Here is a 20,726-nt window from a genome sequence, read left to right as displayed (position 1 = left end):
TAACTTCTGGTTACTGAGAAAATGTGTTCCTTTCATGACTGTTACAGTACCTAAAGCCTTCATCAAGGAGTGCAAGACACTGAGAAACAGGGCAGCTCTCTCATCATAACACTGGTCCAGTGTGGAAAGAACATCCTGGAGTACATCATCCACCAGAGGAAGTAAGCTGGAATCAGAGCTCTTCAGCATCACTTCAAGAACATTCGGTGTGTGAGGGTGATGTGCTAGATGGCGCAAGTTAAGGGAGATATCATTGACTAAGTAGTCTGAGTTTTGATTAATAAGGTGTTGGGGAGAGTCATAGTGACAAGCATGACAAACATCAACCATAGTGCCTATTGCAGTTTGGCTAATAAGTAGAGTTTTGTCCCCAGCCTTCTCCAGAATGGGGTAGAGTGCTGATATAAGCAGGGAACGAAACTCTGTTCCCAAAGCAAATGCAAACAAACCAATTCCTTCCAGTTGGATACAGATCTGCCAGATGTTGCTGTTCATGGACCGGAGGGTTGGGCTGGGATTATAAAAAGATGAAATGCAATTGCTATGTCCCTCAGCTGTGATAGCACAAAGGCTGGAAGGCCTTAGTATTGACTCATTTATCTCATCGCTTTCAATGCTAGTGACTAGGTGCCAGTTTGCTGGGTCCACATATTCTTCCATTATGGACACTACCATTCCTTTCAGGTCCTCTAAGTTCACCAAAGTATCTCGTGGTTGGAAGACTTCCACCTTCAATCCCGCAGCTCCTGCAATCAGTTCATTCAGGATCCAGGCAGCCTGTTTACGGTACACAACAGATTCCCTATACAGTTCCATGAAATGGTCCACTAGCAAGTACATGTTCCCAAAATATCCCAGAACACGACAAACTTGCTGAAGCAACACAAAAATCCTATCTTTGTTGAAAAATCTGAAATATTTTCTCTGACCATGGTCCCTCTGCCAAGAGCTAGTATGCTCAGTCAGGCTGTCAGGGTTCCAATACCTCTCTTCAACAACTTTCACATCATTTACATCCATTTCTAGGATTTGCACAAGTGCTTTGGAGAGGCGGTGAAGATGACCTGTGGAACTGAGGACAATGTTGATTTTGGTCCCCAATAACTTTAAATAGCCAAGTAATAATGTCAGTGTTAAATGCTTGCCTTGGTCATCCAGTGAACTCATCAGTCGAGGAAGAGCTGTTGTTAAAATATGGAGATTTTCTGATAAAACATCAGCAAGAGCTTTATTATCAGTTACTGTCCTCTGCTCTGCAATATCCCGGAGGACTTTGTTACAGTGGCTTTGAACTTCAGGTCTTTCATCATTCACAAATCCAACCAAAGCCTTTAAAAGGCAACCAACAGACTCTACCAGTGACTTGTTGCATCTCACCAGAAGGTAATGGGCTAGTTCAACCAACTCCAACCTCACCTTCCAGTGGGGATTAACTGAAATGCATTCAACTATCTTCTGGAGAAGGATATACAATTTATCTCCTGTGCTTTTCACCCAACTGGAATCTCTGTGGACAATTAGCTCTGCTATTCTGCTCTGTTCATGGATAGGCTTCCCTTTTTCCTTAGGGATGCCAGCTAACTGTTCATCAGCCATACACAAGCCCACAATTTTGTACCAGATTTGAATGGAACATGTTGTGACTACATGTCCTTGTTTGATGTCACCTGTGATCATCCGGCACAGTGTCACTGAGATCCCAGGAAGAAATGTAGCAAACAAACTACCCAACTGCTTTGTCTCTTCATCAGTCAGAGGTCTGTGATGCTCTGGACAAATTAGAATCTGCAAACACTTTTAAAGCTGTGATCTTAATTTGTTTTGATTTTTCTTTTTCAGCCATAGCCAAAAGCAAAGAAACAGCAAAACCTAGGTGGGGAAGCATGGATGAATGATATAATGTGAGGATGATGTCTCCATATGCTGAGTGCATCAATGCATTTAGACCTTGAATGACACTCAGTTTGAGTTCTTCTGATACTGGGGCTGGTTGTTGATAATTGGAAGGAGAAGACAGGCAGATGCAAAGCTCTGAGAAAAGTTCCTGGAGTAGCTCTGACTTCCTCACACAAGTCATAGACAGGAGGCAGGTGATACATTCCACCACACTCTGTACAAGGCTTTCTTTTTTGGGACCTGGAGTCTTAAGTGTGAACCGCAGAGGGAAGAGAGTGTATTCCTGGAGTTCTTGAAGTGCAGAATCACTCACACACTGTAACTTTGACTGCAACAGCTTTACATTGTCCACAGTCTGCACCTTTGTTAGTTGCACACAGACTGGACGCAAAATGCCAAATGCCTCCTGGGGAGTATCAAATACTGCCATGGTGTGACATTCTTCTCCTTAAATACCGTACCCTAAAGTAAGAAAAAAAAAAGTAAACAGCTCTTTTCACCTAAAGCACTGAAATGCATTGTAACATTATAACAATGTTATTAACAATTCTTGCAAAAAGTGACATGCCCAATATCATAGTGTGTATTAGTGGGAGAAGCAGCATGTGAATCCCGGTCTACTGATTCCCAGTCTGTTACTCTAAGCAACAGGCCACCCTCTCTCCCTGATATTTGAGATACGATGATATCTGAAACCTGGTTGGGTATATATATATAAGAACATAAGAACATGCCTTACTGGGTCAGACCAAGCATCCTGGGTCAGACCAAGCATCAAGCCCAGCATCCTGTTTCCAACAGTGGCCAATCCAGGCCATAAGAACCTGGCAAGTGCCCAAAAACTAAGTCTATTCCATGGTCTGTTGCTAGTAATAGCAGTGGCTATTTTCTAAGTCAACTTAATTAATAGCAGGTAATGGACTTCTCTTCCAAGAACTTATCCAATCCTTTTTTAAACACAGCTATACTAACTGCATTCCAACTGCTCCAACACCAAGAATTACAAATAAGATACAATATGTTTAACAAGAAGCAGAGTCGGGAGATCTCTAATGAGCTGTATTATGGCACTGAGGATATTTGTGATTTGAATGATTGTTAAAGCTATAGTGTGGTAACCAACTTAAGTGTCTAGACCAGAAGCCTATATTGTGTTGTTATTCTGTCTTGACATACTGATTTAGTAGGAAATACATAATAATTCTGTTTAATATGTATTAACTCTTAGACACCTCAGAAAAGGTACAGAGAAAGGAGACTAAAATGATAAAGGGGATAGAATGATTCCCTTATGAAGAAAGGCTAAAGAGGTTAGGGCTCTTCAGCTTGGAGAAAAATTGGCTGAGGGGAGATATTATAGAGGTCTATAAAATAAGTGGAGTAGAACAAGTAAACATGAATCAGTTTACTCTTTCAAAAAGTACACAATGAACAGACTAAACTGTATTTTAAAACTAATAAGAAAAATATTTTTTTACTCAATGCATAATTAAGCTCTGGAATTCATTGCTATTTATTATTTATTTATAACTTTTTATATACTGAGGTTCAATTAACAAGATTCATTATCACTTCGGTTTACATTACAACCAGCAAAAAATAACAGAGACAAAGCCTTGTTTTACAATGAACAGGGTAGAAGTAACCTGGATTAAAACAATGAACAGGGTAGAAATAACCTGGATAAACATAAAATGGGTGAAGCAAGTATAGAGAATTGGGTCTGTATAACTTGGGCGAAAAGCAGGGAAATTAAATAGGGGAGGATGTGGTGCTAGAAGATGTGGTGAAAGCTGTTAGTGCAGCTGTGTTTTAAAAAAAAAAGGTTTGAACAAGTTCCTGGAGAAAATGTCCATAAACCATTAATAAGTTGGAGTTGCAGAAATCCACTGGTTAACCTTGGGATAAACAACATAGAATACATCAACCCTTTGGGATCCTGCTAGGTACTTGTGATCTGGATTGGCCATTGTTGGAAAGAGCAGTGGTCCTTTCTTCTGTCCCAGTATTGCAAATCTTAAGTTCTATTTTAATTGTAAGCTCTATATAGCTGGGACTCATACTCATACATAATTGTTAATGGTGCCATATGATTGTCAAAATACATCTCGATGCAAAAACCCCCAACTTGTATCTCGTTACAATAAAGCTTTCTTGTTCCAATCATCAGCTTTTCCTCTTTGTTATCGGATATGTCTATCCAGTTTTAGAAGTGCCACTGGCTTTCTGGTCCCCTTCTGATACCTTTCGGAGCTGTAAAACTAATTCCAAATAGAAGTGACAGATCTACTTCGGACAAATACAACGTTTGAGCTCGCTCTCAAATCAAAGAAGGGCTAAATCAAATACCACCGTTCACTATAAGGGAGCTTCTAAAACTAGGACTGTCACTGCGCTCGCCTAGTCTCCTTCCAGAAACGGAGTCAGTGGTCAGCATCTAAGAAACGAAAATAAAAAGACTAGCACTATCTAATACAAGCCCTAGAAACACAGCATCGCTCTGCAAACAGCTCGCACATCCTCTTACTTACTTTAAAAGTGCATTTCGATTGAGAAGACAGAACGAGTTCACAAATCGGAAATTACGTCACTCTGCCGCGCCAGACACTATTTTAGGGGCGTGGCTCCGGGTCACAGCAAGAATAATCGTCCTAGTTCCAGTTTTGCCTAGTACGCACGCGCTAGGCCTTGAATTTTTTTTTTTAAATTATTTTTTTTTGTCCGTAGTATGGTTGAGCCGAAAAGCGCGGTTCATTTGATAACATCTTGTGTCCACAATGTGGCGGACGGTGGGAATTTAGTACTAGTCTGTGATTTGTAAATGTGTTCGCGTTAATGGGTAGTACTCTTACCTTTCAGAAAGTAGCACGTGTTTCAACTGTTTTTCCCCTTTGACCCCGGCCGTCTCGAGGTGAAAGGGCAGGGCGGCCATCTTGTGGCGGCTGTTTGTTGTTACTGAGGAGACTTTCGCCTTCCCCTCCCCCATCACGGCCTGTGCGTGTCCCTTCATCCCTGGGGACCCTGGACGGAGGCACCCTAACACCACCAATCCCCTGACCTCCTCGCAGGGCGCTGTCTTCTTCGGCTTCGATCTCGGATACTTGTGATACGCCGCCAGAGTTGGCGGGAGAGTCTCGGGCATGTCTTCTTTCTCGGAGTCGGCCCTGGAGAAGAAGCTGTCAGAGCTGAGCAACTCACAGCAGAGTGTGCAGACCCTGTCTCTCTGGCTTATCCACCACAGGAAGCATGCGGGGCCCATCGTCATCGTCTGGCATCGGGAGCTGCTCAGAGGTGAGAGCTCCACTAGGAACTACCTTGTCAGATAATTTTTCATTTTTTCCTGAGCATCTCGCATAGACTTTGTGTGTGTTTTTGGGATATTTGGTTGGGGATATTTTGATATTGTTTATGATAATTGGTATATTTTTAAGCTCGTTACTATCAATGGCGTTCAAAGCGCGGTATAAAGTATGTAATAAATGTGGTGGTTGTAATTGAAATCGTTCCTCTCAGCACTTCCGCACCGGCTGACAGGGCCGGAGGAGCTCCCCCTTATAATGTACTTTATAGGAGGGAATCTTCTTGAAGTTTGCTGAGAAGGATTTAAAGGAAAACCGTTTCTGGCCCTTTTGGTGATTTTTAATGCTGGGGGTTACAGTTCCCAGGAGTGTGGCAAAGTCAATAATAACTAGAGTCCTCCAAAGTTGGTAATCCTGCCTGCTCAATTCCTCAGTATTTGCCCGTCTAAGGGAGTTGGGGTGGGGGAGGAGAGGAGTGATTAGATGGTAGGATTTATTTATAAAAAATGTATACCACAAATCTTAAATTCTAAGCGATTAAGAAAAGAAGCAATATATAATGAATGATATAAAGGGTATTACTAGTAGAATTAGAATTTGTATTTACTGTTGAGTTGACCTAGAAAAAGAATCAATATGAACTAAAGTATATAGTAGCTACTTTAGAACATAACATAAGAAATTGCCAGGGTTGGTGCACGCAAGGGGGTGCACACTTGTGCACCTTGCGCGCGCCGAGCCCATGGGGAGCTCCAGTGGCTTTCCCTGTTCCCTCCAAGGCCGCTCTGAAATCGGAGTGGCCTTGGAGGGAACTTTTTTTGGATCCCCCCCCTTATTTGATGGAGTTACGCCGGCTGCCGTGCCAGAGGACTTGAAACCGCCCCTGATCCGCCCATTTTCGAAAGCCCTGTGACATACGCACGTCCCAGGGCTTGTGTGCGCCGCTGAGCCTATGCAAAATAAGCTCGGCATGTGCAGGGGTAGGTTTTCGGGGCTTACGCACGTATCCCTTTGAAAATCTACCCCTGCACTAAAGACAACCTCTGGTAATAAATTCCAGAGCTTAATTGTGCATTGAGTGAAAAAATAATTTTCTCCGATTAGTCTTAAATGTGCTATTTGCTAACTTCATGGAGTGCCCCCTAGTCCTTCTGTTATCCGAAAGTGTAAATAACTGATTCACATCTACTCGTTCAAGACCTGTCATGATTTTAAAGACCTCTATCATATCCCCCCTCAGCTGTCTCATTTCTAAGCTGAACAGCTCTAACCTCTTCAGCCTTTCCTCATAGGGGAGTTGTTCCATGCCCTTTATCATTTTGGTTGCCCTTCTTTGTACCTTCTCCATCGCAACTATATCTTTTTTGAGATGCGGCGTCCAGAATTGTACACAGTATTAAAGGTGCGGTCTCACCATGGAGCGATTATAGAAGCATGACATTTCCCATTTTATTAACCATTCCCTTCCTAATAATTCCTAATATTCTGTTTGATTTTTTTGACTGCTGCAGCGCACTGAGCCGACGATTTCAAAGTATTATCCACTATGATGCTTAGATCTTTTTCCTGGGTGGTAGCTCCTAATATGGAACCTAGCATCGTGTAACTACAGCAAGGGTTATTTTTCCCTATTGCAACACCTTGCACTTGTCCACATTAAATTTCATCTGCCATTTGGATGCCCAATCTTCCAGTCTCGCAAAGTCGTCCTGTAATGTATCACAATCTGCTTGTAATTTAACTACTCTGAATATACTTTGGAGTCCTAGAATATGTATGATATCCTAAAATATGACTGTGAACTAGAATATAAGAATATGTACTTGCTATGGTGTTGAATTAGAAGTGCATATGATTGTAGACCATGAATATGAATGCTAATACTGTAAACCATTGTGATCTTCTTTTGGAACGACTGTATATAAAATACCTAAATATACATTATACATAAAACAAACTATACAGACCAACAAAATACTCTCCTTTTTATATTGTATAATTATCTACTCATATCACACTAGAACTTCACAATATCATCACTTAAGCAAAAAAATGATCTTTAAACATAAGGCTTCCCAGCCACAAATGCCAATTGGTGAAAACTAATTTTTATTAAAATATTCATTCATGCTACTACTCGGAAAGGCCTGAGGAAAAAAAAAAAGGTCTTTAACTTTTTTCTAAATTTAAAAAAGGAAGATTCTTCCTTTAAACTTCAAGGTAAAGCATTCCATAATTCAGGGCCCTAGACTAAAAAAAAAAAAAAAAAAGCCTTTTGCGGGTTTTGTCCAAACCGGTGGTTTTAAATGACAGCACATTCAAGAGATTCTGACTTGATGTCTAGGTTCGTACTGGACAATAAAGCTTTAAAGCTGCATTAATATTAGAAGAAACCAGTCCATTTAGCCCCTTAAAGACTAACATTAAGGTCTTGAACGAGATCCTTCACTTAATAGGAAGCCAATGTAGATTCATTGAAGTAGGAGAGATGTGTTCACGAATCAATAACCCGGCCACTATCCTTGCAGCTGAATTCAAAGCTTTTATGGATTTTTGTGGGAGGCCATGATAGGCATTACAATAATCCAATGAAGACAATACCAAAGAATGTACTACTGTTCTTACATAGTCTTACTCAAAAAAGGTTGCAATCTTTGCAACATATGGAGTTTAAAATAAGCCCTTTTCACTACTTTTGCCGTGTGAGATTTTAAAGACAAATTTGAATCTATAACAATTCCAAGATTTCTTGCCCCTCTGTTGTGTGTGTTGCATTTTCTTTCACTCATATTTCCTTTCCCCCTCCTCAGCACTCTTTCTATCTCCTTCCCCCCTCCTCAGCACTCTTTCTATCTCCTTCCCCCCTCAGCACTCTTTCTATCTCCTTCCCCTTTCTTATCCCTTCCCCCCCCTTTCTATCTTTTCCCCTCTTCTCTCTGTTTTGTTGTAACATGCCAGGTTCGTTGTATGAGCAAAACAATCCCCTCTGGAGTCCCTAACTCATGCTGCCACTTCTGACTTCAAGTACCCAAGCTGGCAGTGGTGGTGGAATGTGCTTCCTCCATCACCAATGCAGACCAGATCAAACTGCTCTTGCTGATGTTGCCAGGGGCCATATGAAATTCAGCTGACCCATGGGCTGTAGTTAAAGATCCCTGTTTTAAGGTCTTCTCTGCTCTGTGCAGTCTTAAATACAACACTTCTCCTTTGGGAGTGCTTAGTTGGCCCCAAAAACCATGCAAAAATGAAATGTACTTGAACCATCTTACAATGTCCCTCTCATTTTTCCCTTAAACCACATATGTAAAATATTATCCAGCTTTCATCTGCCTGTGTTATCCTTTGACAGACAGGTTTACAAAAATAAAAGGGCTAAAGGGATTAGTTGCTCTAGTAGCACCCTTCCTTGCTGTTTATCCAGGCTTCCTTTTAATGATTTTGTAATTTATCTGACTTTTATCAGTCAGTTTAAGTGATTTTATAAATGGATTCCTTGAGTTTTGAAGTTTGTCTTAAGTGTCTTTCGTTGTTGTTGCAAATATTTGTCAAACGTTATCCATGGTTCTTCAAATAGCACATGCTTTCAGTGTCCATATAAGGATGAACGTTGTGCAAAATATGAAAGGGAGCACCTTCCTTCCATCCTTTCTTGTTTCCACAACCAAAAACCATCGCACTATGGCTCGCTGGCTTGGCTTCTCTCTAGCTCCTAAAACTTAGTAGGACCTTCCTGTCTCCATCTAAAAATGTATCCTATGCTTTCTCTTTTTCCTACCAACACAATCCTTTCAATCAAGAAATATGTGGAATGTACTCCAGTAATAAAGTGGGACAAGAATGAAAATTTTGCATGAATAATTCATGTGGTGGGGTGAGGTAATATTTCTTTAAAAACAAATAAATAAATAGATTCATTCTATAGTGGGTAGGAGAGACAGGGACTGGCTCTGTCTCTTCCAAAAGACATGGAGCTATAAGGTAATCCTCGCCACCAGGTATCTTTTAAATTATGGTTAAAGCCCACACTTGCCTTTCTTCAATCCACAGCCTCACACTTCAGCTGTGTCTCAAGCCAGTGGGTTATTGCTTTCCTGACACTAGGCATTCTTAAATTGTGATAAATTTACAATATTCTGCTTTCTTGTATGTGTATTTGAATGGGGGATTACCTTCAATATTTTTTAATTATATCTTGATCTAACAAGCTTGATTTTTCAGAAAAGCCCAATAATCTTAGATTAAAATTAACCCATTACACAGTTCCCTGTGAAATTATTTTAAAATGTTGTTTTCTTCATTTCTTGAGGTGGCAGAAGAGTAGAGCAAATGAATGGGAGACTCATATCAATTAAGATCCGTCATTAAAAAAATTTTTTCTAAGCCTTATGCTAACATAACATCACTTTGACCCAATATATTTCATTCATTTGAAATTTTCCAGAAATTCCTGAATAACATCACACATACTCTTTGCATCTTATCGTTCCCTGGTCATGCTCTGTAGATGAACACATTGCTGTTGAATTCTGATGTGACTCAACAATTCTCTCATTCTAGGGAGGCACCACACTCCGTTTTTATTCATTTAGGACCTAATTTCCTTCACTTTTTTCCTGATAAATGCAGTTAAAAACCCTTAGGGGTGCTTAGTTGGCCCCAAAAACCATGCAAAAATGAAATGTACTGAACCATCTTACAATGTCCCTCTCATTAGGGGTAGATTTTCAAAGGGGTACGCGCGTACCCCCGAAAACCTACCCCATCCCCCCCCCTGCACACGCCGAGCCTATTTTGCATAGGCTCAGCGGCGAGCGCAAGCCCCGGGACGCGTGTAAGTCCCGGGGCTTGCTTCAAGCAGGCGTAACTTTCGTGATAGAGGTAGGGGGGAGGTTTAGATAGGGCCGGGGGGGTGGGTTAGTGGGGGGAGGGCGAAGGAAAGTTCCCTCCAAGGCCGCTCCGAAATTGGAGCGGCCTCGGAGGGAACGGAGGCAGGCTGTGCGGCTCAGTGCGCGCAGGCTGCCAATTTTGGGCAGCCTTGCGCACGCCGACCCCGGATTTTAATGGATACACGCGGCTATGCGCATATCTATTGAAATCCCGCGTACTCTTGTTCGCGCCTGGTGCGCGAACAAGAGTACGCGTGTGCGCAGATTTATAAAATCTGCCCCATTTTGTGGCAAAAGTGAATACACTAAGGTTGTGATAAATTGTTTAAGATGTAACTAAGATAAAATTTACTTTTAGGTCTTACAGGAAACCTTTGCATCTGACGAGCTTTGTGTAGTGTGTGTTTAATTTAACTGGGCATGAACAGTTTGAGTAAATGACATTGATTTAATTTTATCAGGGAAGTTAAGAGCTCCTATATTTTCATCAGAATTAAATGTATTCACCTAGCAAGTCACTTTAGTACTATTGTCATAATGTTAAATTATTGGCAAAATACATGTGCATTACACAAAGTGAAATGCAAATAAAGGGAGAACTTGAATTCAGGTGAGAATATATGGTTTATGCTGCTTCTAAATTATAATGGGAAAGATGGAGGGTGTATTCTCACAGTCCTATGTATTTGTAAATGAGTGTGGTACAATGCTTGAGAACTTGGCAAGTTATCAGTCACCTTCTGATTATTTTCTCCATGGTAAAGCAGTTTTTTAGATTTTTCACATATTCAGAGGGTGGCAAAAAGCTAAATTAATTTGTAATTTTTCTCAGCAAAGTCAAGTCGGAAGCTGACATTCCTGTATTTAGCTAATGATGTCATACAGAACAGTAAGAGGAAAGGGCCCGAATTCACCAGAGAATTTGAGACTGTGCTAGTGGATGCTTTCTCTCATGTTTCCAGGTAAGCGTTTGTCTGTGCAGTCTGGTGTCATTGCTTCCTACTCCATCTCCTCTTATTCTCGTGCTGCTAGTACATTTTGCTGCTTTCTGTCTGTTTCTTAAAATTAAGTTCTTTTTGAGATTTTTTTTCTTAAATGCCTGGCAGTAATAGAAACTGAAATTGTTGACGACAAGACTGCCATTGAGCTGAAATGGGAGGTTGTGGATTGAAGAAGTGTTTTTGATTGCTTAATAAGTGTCAGTATTGGCTGTAGAGCTTGTGTCTATTATACAGGATCTATCTCCTTATGTAAAGTGTGTAAAATATTTTTAGCTACAGTTGGCTATTTTGTCAATATTGTAATTCTATGTAGTTTACTGCTCCCTTTTACAATTTTGCTCATTAGCAAGTCTGATGTTTTTATTGAAAGTTATATCTAAGTTTTGATATGGTGGCACATAGAGCCAGAGGTACTACATATTTTTCACTTAAACATAAAACGGGAATATTCTTTTGAATATCTGGCCCATAATAGTTAGTGTGCTTTGAAATTCTTATGCTGAAATCTTGCCATAGTTCACTTATTGTCTTTCAGTCCTTACCTTCAACCATAGGCATCAGCTTTATGGTTGCTGAGGAAATTTGATCACCCTCTAATATCAGATATGCCTCACATCCCCTCTCTCCTTACCTCTCAGCTGCTGCCAATTTGAGAGACTGAAGAGGTAATGACATCCGATCTGGTGTTGGTGGTTGCTCAACGCACTTGCAGAACTGGTACCAGTGTCTGCAGTCGTCGCCATTGTCTCAAACACATTTTCCAGGTTCATTTGTTTTAAGTGATTCGCAAAATAGAGCACATTAACAATTTTAAGACCTGCCAAAATACAGATGGCCATAGGTGGAATCCTGAACTTTGTGCTTAGTACTGTGGTATAATTATTCTAGTTTATTAACTATTCGTTGCCTAACATTGGAATAATAAATGTGGTTTTTTTTTCTTTTGCATATTTTTCTTTTTTTTCCCCCCATCCCTTTAGTTTATTCCTCTTAATTCTCTTCTTTCCTCCGGTCTCTCCTCTTCTGTGTGGTCCTGGGGCCAGGGTGCTCTTCTTGGACACAGCAACTCCTTTCAGCAGCCTGTGGGCAGGCACCAAGTGCCAAATCTTAGTTGTCTTGATACGATTTTTTTACAGTCTGCTTTCACTACTTATTCGGTTATATAGTGGTCGCAACTTCACTGTTGATGTGGGTGCTCATAGGCCTTTAGTCTCAATGAAACACTTTTTGACATGTCACACAAGAAGTCATTATTCCTGTCTCCTAAGTTTCTGATTTTTCATAAGTAGCCTTTATAATTGCTAACAAGTATAGCATTGTAACATAGCACTTGTGTTGCAATGTTGTAGTTGTTTATATAGACAGACACTATATGCCAGGTAGAGATAGTGAGCTACAAGGTTGTAGAACATTTTGAACTGATAAGAGGTTATCTAAAATGGCTGCCTATGAATAACACCTGTGTAACCAATTTTTGTTTGAGTTATAACTATATAAACTGTTGTGATCTGTACATGGAACGATGGTATATAAAATGTCTAAATAAACAAAAACAGGGACAAAGACAGTTTACATTCCATCTGATATTATAGCAACATATCTAGAACCAGGGATGAGGCTAATTGATATTCCACCTTAAGATTATAGAAAATATTCTTAGAATAAACACATTTGCTAATGCTGGCAAATTTAAAGAAAACATATACTTCTGAGATGAGAATTAAATTACCATATGGCCATTCAGATTATTAGTTTATAATAGATAGCCAATCATAGAAATTTTGACAATTATGTAACCTTGTTTAGGGGTTGGAAATATACAACTGAAAAACTATATAATGCTAGTGTCTTGCGTGGCACTCTGCCTCTCCATAAAGTACCTTATTATTTAATGTCTAAGTTTTATATTATTTTATAACATTTTAATAAAAAAAATCTTTTCTCTTCAGCTAGTGGCTTTTAAGTATTCTTATTTTCATAGAACCACAACACTGTTTCCAGTAGTGAGAACAAACTGCATATGTTCCTGTTTGTCACTTTGTCATTGCTGTTTTTCTTATCTGGATAGAGAGGCGGATGAAGGATGCAAGAAACCTCTGGAGCGATTGCTTAACATCTGGCAGGAAAGGAGTGTCTATAGCAGTGAATTCATACAGCAACTGAAACTAGCCATTGAGGACTCTGACAGCCCCCCTCAGCCAAAAGGTAACAAAATCTTACTAAAGCCCAATACCAGGAATCTTTGCTGGTATGGCATACTTATATCATCTCTCATAGAATATCTTTGTCTTCCACAAACACAGTAGTGCTTTGCCTTTGTCACTTAGACATGTGCTGTGGATTTGGATTTTGAATTTAATTACCTTCAGGCCTGGCGCGAACGGGTATGCACATGGTGAATTTGCACAGGGCAGCATACTTTTGGGGGGGGGGGCGGCAGCAGGAGAGGACGCAGGTCTGCCAGTGGAGCTCAACTCGGCGGCCAAAAATTTAAAAAAGGATGCAAAGAAGAGAGGTGGGCCGCCAGCGAAACTCAATTCAACCTGCTGGTGGCCAAAAGCTTTCCGACCCCTTTCCCTCCCTCGCAAAAAGGCTGGTGCCGCTGAACCAAAAGAGAGACTAGCCTACGGGGCTCATCCCACCACAGCCCGAAGTGAAGAGGAGGAAGGAGGTGGCCGCAGTGGAGCCCATCCCACAGTGGCCTGGAGAAAGGAGTGTGTGTGTCAGAGCTTGAGTTCTCCCAGGCATGCTCGCACACATGCGGTGTGTGTGTGTGTGAGAGCATAGGCATATATATGAGATGGAGAGTGTGTGTGTCTGGAAATCAAAATATCCCAGGTATGGAGAGCAGGGTTGTTTGTTTTTTTTTTTTTAATCCTTATTAATTTTAATTATTGGGTTTAATTTGATATTTCTGATATTTTATTTTTGAGAAATATTAGAACTTATTTTAATTATTGGATTTTATTATTCATCAGATGTGTTTAAATATTTTATTGGTGTTTGGGAAATTTTGGATATTCTTTTTAACTGGTCTGAAATAGTTATTTTTATAACTATGATTTTATTATTATAATTGATGTTTTATGTTTCTTGATTTTATTTTTTAATTTATGAAGAATGGTAGTTTTTCTGTTTTTCCATTGTTTCTCTGCTTATAGAGACTGGTTTGTTGTGGGTTCCAGATCAATTCTCAGCATGTTTCTGTTTATACATTTTGGTCTCTCTATTCTGTATTTGGTCTGGATCTGTCTGTGTTTTCAGTGTGTGATCGAGGTGAGGTATCTACCTTATAAATGGGCCATGACCGACGGCCCGCAAATGCGCAGTAGAGCACAGCTCTACTGCGCATGAGCGGGCAAGGACGTCGGTCTTAGCCAGCGTCAAAAAAAAAACAACATGGCGTCGGTGTCGGGGGGCGGCGGCGGTATCGGGGGGCGGCGGCGTCCGGTGGCAGCGGGTGGCAGCGGCGGTGGCGGCGAATGATGACGAGGAGCGGCGGCAGCGGCGGCCAGTACCGAGGGAGGGAGGGACTGAGTGGGGGGAGGGAGGGACTGAGAGGGAGGGAGGACTGAGTGAGAGGGAGGGAGGGACTGAGTGGGAGGGAGGTAGGGGGAGGGACTGAGTGAGAGGGAGGGAGGGACTGAGTGGGAGGGAGGTAGGGGGAGGGACTGAGTGAGAGGGAGGGAGGGACTGAGGGGGAGGGAGGTAGGGGGTGGGGAAGAGTGAGAATGAGGGAGAGGTGAGAGACAGGGATGTGAGTAAGTGGAAGGGTAAGAAGTTGTGGAGCAGAGAAAAAGGGAGTGGAGGAGGGCTGAGGGAGATGGGATTGAGACAGGGTGGGGAGTGACTGAGGGAAGGGGAGAGAGGTGGGAGTGACTGAGGGAAGGGGAGGGAGGTGAGAGTGAGGGGAAGGAGGCAGTGGGAGACAGAGAGTGAGTAAGACTGAGGGGTGGGAAGGGGGAATGAGGGAGAAAAAGTGTAGGAGGGTGCTGTTTTCGAAAATGGACCGAAAACAAAAATGTAATGTAGCCCGTTGTGACGGGCTTAACGGCTTGTTCTGCTATAATTTATCTGTAGGGATCTATAATAGTCTGATTTGTTCTGTTTTCCTAATAGGAAGTTTATTGATGTTCTAGGGCCTGGTATAATATGTGCAATGTTAACAACCTTATCTATGAAAAGGTTGTTACTATTTGAGTGCTGGCAGTTAGCGTTGTTTTGGTATGGGAAGTTTAATATTGTAATGGTAATTCTATTTATTCACGGCTTTTTGAGGGCCAAGCCCACACCCAGCATGCATTATAAAAAGTCTTAATTCTATAGGAGTTCCAAGTGTCTTTTTTGCAGTATTTTGGTTGGCACCACAGCAGTGCATATAAATATAATATGCATTTTGTAAGTGATTTTTTTTGCCTCAGAAGACTGTAGTTTTGAACATTCTATTTTATGTAAAATCTGGGTCAGACTGAGGGTCCATCAAGCTTAGTATCCTGTTTCCAATAATGCCCAATCCAAGTCTCAAGTATCTGGCAAGATCCCAAATGGTAAATGGATCCCATGCTGCTATCGTGCAGTAAGTAGTGGCTATTCCCCAAGTCTGCTTTGTTATTAAGTTTATGGACTTCAACAGGAACTTGTAAAAACCTTTTTTACACACAGTTATGCTGCCTTAACCACATCCAACAATGAATTCCAGAGCTTAATTGTGCATTGAATGAAATAATTTTCTCTGATTTGTTTTTAATGAGCTGCTCCTTATCCTCATGACGTGTCCCCCCTAGTCTTTGTATTTTTTGAAAGAATAAATAACCGATTTACATTTCTTTTCTATTCCTCTCATGATTTTATAGACCTCTGTCATATCCCCCCTCAGCTGTCTTTCTCCAAGCTGAACAGCTCTAACCTTTTTAGCCTTTCCTCATAGGGGAGCTCTTCATCCCCTTTATCATTTTAGTCATGCTTCTCTGTACCAATAAGTGAAGGAGTAGTCTAATGGTTAGAGCAGTGGGCTGCGAATCAAGGAAGTTAGGGTTCAAATCCTTCAGTTCCTTGTGACCTTGGGCAAGTCACTTTACCCTCTGTTGCCTCAGGTACAGACTTAGATTGTGGTCCCCCCTGGGGTCAGGAAAGTCACACAGTACCTGAATGTAATCTGCTTTGAAGTGCCTGTAAGGTGGAATATAAATTTAAAAAATGCAACTATATCTTTTTGAAATGCGGCGACCAGAACTGCTCACAGTTCTCCAGGTGCAGCCTCACCATTGAATGATACAGAGGTATTATATTCTCCGTTTTATTCACCGTTCTTTTTGTTAGGGAATAGCCACTGCTATTACTGGCATTAGTAGTATGTGATCTACTTAATGTTTGGATACTTGCCAGGCACTTGTAACCTGGATTGGCCACTGTTGGAAACAGGATGCTGGGCTTGATGTATCCTCAGACTGACTCAGTATGGCAACTTATGTTCTTAATTCCTAATATTCTGCTTGCTTTTTTGACCGCTGCCACCACTGAGCAAAGGATTTCAATGTATTGCCCATTATGGTGCTCAAATCTTTTTCCTGAGTAGTACTCCTAATATGGAACCTAACTTTGTATAACTACAGTATGTTACTTTTCTCCATGTGCATCACTATGCACTTATCTATATTAAATTTTATCCGCTGTTTGAATGCCCAGTTTTCCAGTCTCACAAGGTCTTCCTGCAGTTTTTTACAATCTTCTTGTGATTTAACAACTTGTAGTAAATTTTTTCTTCTCAAATTTGATCATATCACTCGTTGTTCCTATTTCCAGATCATTTATAAATATGTTGAAAAGTACTGGTCTTAGTACAGATCCCTGAGGCACTCCACTGAGAGAACTGACCAGTTAGCCCTACTCTCTGCTTCCTATCTTTTAACCAGTTTGTAATCCACAATAGGGCATTACCTCCTAACCCATGACTTTTTAATTTTCTCTGGGGTCTCTCAAGGGGCACTTTGTCAAATGTCTTCTGAAAATCCACTGGCTCACCAGATTAGTGAGGCAAGATTTCCCTTGTGAAAATCCATGCTGGCTGTATCCCATTAAACCATGTCTTTCTATATGTTCTGTGATTTTGTTCTTTTAGAATAGTTTCTACGATTTTTCCTGACTCTGAAGTCAGACTATATTTCCCGGATCACTCTGGAGCCCTTTTTAGAGATCAGGGTTACATTGGCCACCCTCCAGTCTCTGGGTACAATGGACAATTTTAATGATAGGTTACAGTTACTAGTAATAGATTTGCAGTTTCATTTTTTAGTTCTTTCAGAACTCTGGGGTGTATACCATCTGGTCTGGGTGATTTTACTACTCTTTAGTTTGTCAGTCTGCCTTATTACTACTTCCAGCTTCTCTGTGATTATTTTTCTTAGTTCTTCTGAGTCATCACCATTGAATACAGTTTTCAGCACACCCCAATATCTTTAGTATACACCAAAACAAAGAATTAATTGAGTCTTTCCATGATGGCCTTATCTTTCCTAAGTGCCTCTTTAACCCCTCAGTCATCTAACAGTTCACTTGTCTCCTTCACAAGCTTCCTGCTTTGGATATATTTTAAAAAGATTTTATTATGAATTTTTGCCTTTGGCTATCCTCTTTTCAAATTTGTTTTTAGCCTGTCTTATCGATGTTTTTCATTTATCTTGCTAATACTTTTTCTTCTTTTCTTCAGCTGGATCCTTCTTTCAGATTTTGAAAGAAATTGTTTTGGATAAAGTAACCTTTCACCTTACCTTTTAACCATGCTGGCAATTATCTAACCTTCCTTTCACTTTTTGTAATGCATGTACTTCATCTGGACTGGACCTCCAAGATGTAATTTTTAAACAAGGACCACGCCTGATGTAAACTAAGCTTTGTAGCTGCCCCTTTCAGTTTTTTTCTAACCATTTTCCTCATTGTATCAAAGACTCCCTTTTCAAAGTTTAATGCTAAAGCTGTTGATTTAATGTCCTCCCTCCAGTCTTTAAGTCAAATTTGAACACACTATGATCACTGTTGCCAAGTGGCCTTACCACAGTTACACTTCACACCAAAACCTGCATTCCACTAAAAATTAGGTCTAAAATGCTTCCCCCCACAATTGGTTCCCAGACCAGCTGCTCCTTAAAGCAGTCACTTATTTCATCTAGAACTTTATCTCCCTAGCAGGTCCCTTTATGTTTACCCAGTCAATATTAGGGCAGTTTAAATCTCCCATTATTACTGTGCTGCCAAATTTGTCAGCTTCCCTAATCTCTGTTGGCCAAAATGAACAGACGGACAATGAAATGCTAAGTAGATGGTAGAATACCTCTACTGCTGTACATTTCCCCATCACACGTGGAATTTCAATCCATAAAGATTGTATTCTGCATTTAGTCTCCTGCAGAATCATTCGCTTGTTGGACTCTCTGCCATCCCTAACATAAAGCGCTACCTCCCCATCAAGTTGCGATATAATTTATTCCCTGGTATAGCACTGTGTCCCATTGGTTACCTTCCTTCTTCCAGGTCTCTGAGATGCCAATTATATTTACCTCTTCATTCAGTGCTATATATTGTAACTCTCCCATGTTACTTGTTAGACTTCTGGCATTAGCATGCAAATATTTCAAAGCGTATTTTTTGTTTGTATTAACGATCTGTTTATCAGCTGGACAAGGATAATTTTTGAATTTTTTTTTTCCACTCGGGTAATTCTTTAATTATAGGCACATGAGCTACTTTTGCTCTTATTGGAACTTCTGTACTCGAATGCCCTAACTCTGTTTAATTTAGTATCCTTCAAAGATACCTCCCTCCTGACCATGCACTTCTGAGTGATTATCGGATTTTCCCCCGTTCTAGTTTAAAATTTGCTCTATCTCCTGCAACCTGGTCCCACTCTGGTGAGGGAGGAGCCCATCCTTTTGGAATAAGCTCCCCCATCCAAAAAATGTTGCCCAGTGCCTAATAAAACTAAAACCCTCCTCCATGCACCATAATTTCATCCATGCATTGAGACTCCAGTGCTTTGCCTGCCTTTGGAGCCCTATGCATGGAACAGGAAGTATTTCAGAGAATGCTACCCTGGAAGTTCTGGATTTCACCTTTCTACTTAAGAGCTTAAATTTGGCTTCTAGAACCTCCCTCCTATATCTTCCTATGTCATTCGTGTTCACATGTACCATGACAGTTAGCTTCTCCCCAGCACTGTCTAAAATCCTATCTAGGTGACACGTGAGGTCTGCCACCTTCGTATCTGGCAGGCAAGCTACCAAGCGATCCTCATGTCCAGCTATCTAAATTCCTTATATTGAAATACCAACTATGAGCAGCCTAACTCTACCCTCCTGGACACTAGCCCTTTGAGACTCCTCATCTGTGCAAGAGCAGAATGCATTACTTGGAGAGCAGGTCATTTACTCCTCAATTTCACCTCTCCCCAAACTTTAAATCCCAATATTACCCAGCAAGCAATACTTTCAATCAGCAGCAAAATCCTTTCTTCCTCTCAATACTCCTTCAGGATTGAGCCCAAGCTTCCGAGGTGGGGTTATCAGTGCAGGAACACATCACATGAATTAGGCTGTCTGACTGGGTCTTTATTTGGAATGAAAAAAAACGTGCGTTTCAAAAGCTTGCCATGAGTAGGTGAGAGAGATCTTGTAGTCTGGTGTTAGACTCCACCCGGGGAAGTAAGCTGTTCTATATAAACATGCCATTGTATAACGCACATTTTCATTTTCCTTAACAAGTCTAGCTATAGAGCAGCTGAAACTATCTAAAACTTACATTTACCTGTGAAATGAGCCAACATGATAGGAAAATCCTCAAGGAAATGTTTACACATTATAACGTCTTAGTGAGACTTATTTAACCAGTCAAATGCTTTAAGCTTCAAGTCCATCATTGACTGTGTGACTCATGCCTAGCTTTTAATTGAAACTTCACTGAAAGCACCTCTATTTTGAGCATCATTTGGCTTTGTGTAAGTGGGCTGGAGAAAATATTTTCCTGTGTTTATCCTATGTACAAAAAAAAAAAAAAAGCTGAAATAGTCAATCTGCTAAATTGGTTTTTGCTGACATATCAAACTTTTCTACAGGGAAATGTCTAGCCATAAAAGAACTGACTGAATGGAGATGGTGCATGATATGGTTGTGTATGGTGCAAGCCTTCTACAGTGTGTATGTGGAAAGCCTACATGATAGGGTAGATCCAGAGTATCTTGGGTTTTTTTGTTTTTTTTTACTGTATGCATGTTATAAATACAATTCTGGCCTTATTTTATTGAACTGAAAAATATATACAGTTCAATGGGTGTCCCTAAACTTATATAGAAATGACATAGAAATGACGGCAGAAGAAGACCAAACGGCCCATCCAGTCTGCCCAGCAAGCTTAGCACTTTTTTTTTTTCTTCTCATACTTATCTATTACTCTTGGCTCTTAGTAACCTTTTGGTTCTATTTCCCTTCCACCCCCACCATTAATGTAGAGAGCAGTGTTGGAGCTGCATCTACGTGAAATATCTAGCTTGATTAGCTAGGGGTAGTAACCGCCGTAACAAGCAAGCTACACCCATGCTTATTTGTTTACCCAGACTATGTAATTTAGTCCTTGCTGGTTGCTGTCTGTATATAGAT

General features: G+C 40.7%; 2 protein-coding genes across 5 annotated transcripts in view; one reads left to right on the top strand and one right to left on the bottom strand.

Moving 5' to 3' along the window:
- The window catches only part of TTI1 (TELO2 interacting protein 1), a 57,492-nt gene extending 52,914 nt beyond the window's left edge, over positions 1-4,578 (bottom strand). The window contains 3 exon segments of the mRNA XM_029613492.1: positions 51-1,797; positions 1,799-2,358; positions 4,428-4,578. Coding sequence (XP_029469352.1) covers positions 51-1,797; positions 1,799-2,326 — 2,275 coding nt within the window. The 5' untranslated portion in view covers positions 2,327-2,358; positions 4,428-4,578.
- A 52-nt stretch (positions 4,579-4,630) lies between these two features.
- RPRD1B (regulation of nuclear pre-mRNA domain containing 1B) overlaps positions 4,631-20,726 on the top strand; it is a 149,841-nt gene continuing 133,745 nt past the window's right edge. For 3 of the 4 annotated variants that reach the window (XM_029614811.1, XM_029614812.1, XM_029614810.1), the window contains exons 1-3: positions 4,631-5,187; positions 10,914-11,043; positions 13,151-13,287. In XM_029614811.1, the coding sequence (XP_029470671.1) occupies positions 5,037-5,187; positions 10,914-11,043; positions 13,151-13,287 (418 nt within the window). In that variant the 5' untranslated portion in view covers positions 4,631-5,036. The remainder of the gene's footprint in view (positions 5,188-10,913; positions 11,044-13,150; positions 13,288-20,726) is intronic. The other variant, XM_029614809.1, reaches the window with a different exon arrangement.

Source organism: Rhinatrema bivittatum, chromosome 8 (assembly GCF_901001135.1).
Source record: "Rhinatrema bivittatum chromosome 8, aRhiBiv1.1, whole genome shotgun sequence".
In the NCBI taxonomy this organism is placed as follows: Eukaryota; Metazoa; Chordata; class Amphibia; order Gymnophiona; family Rhinatrematidae; genus Rhinatrema; species Rhinatrema bivittatum.
Note: the sequence above shows the minus strand (reverse complement) of the source record. Positions and strands in the feature narration are given on the sequence as shown.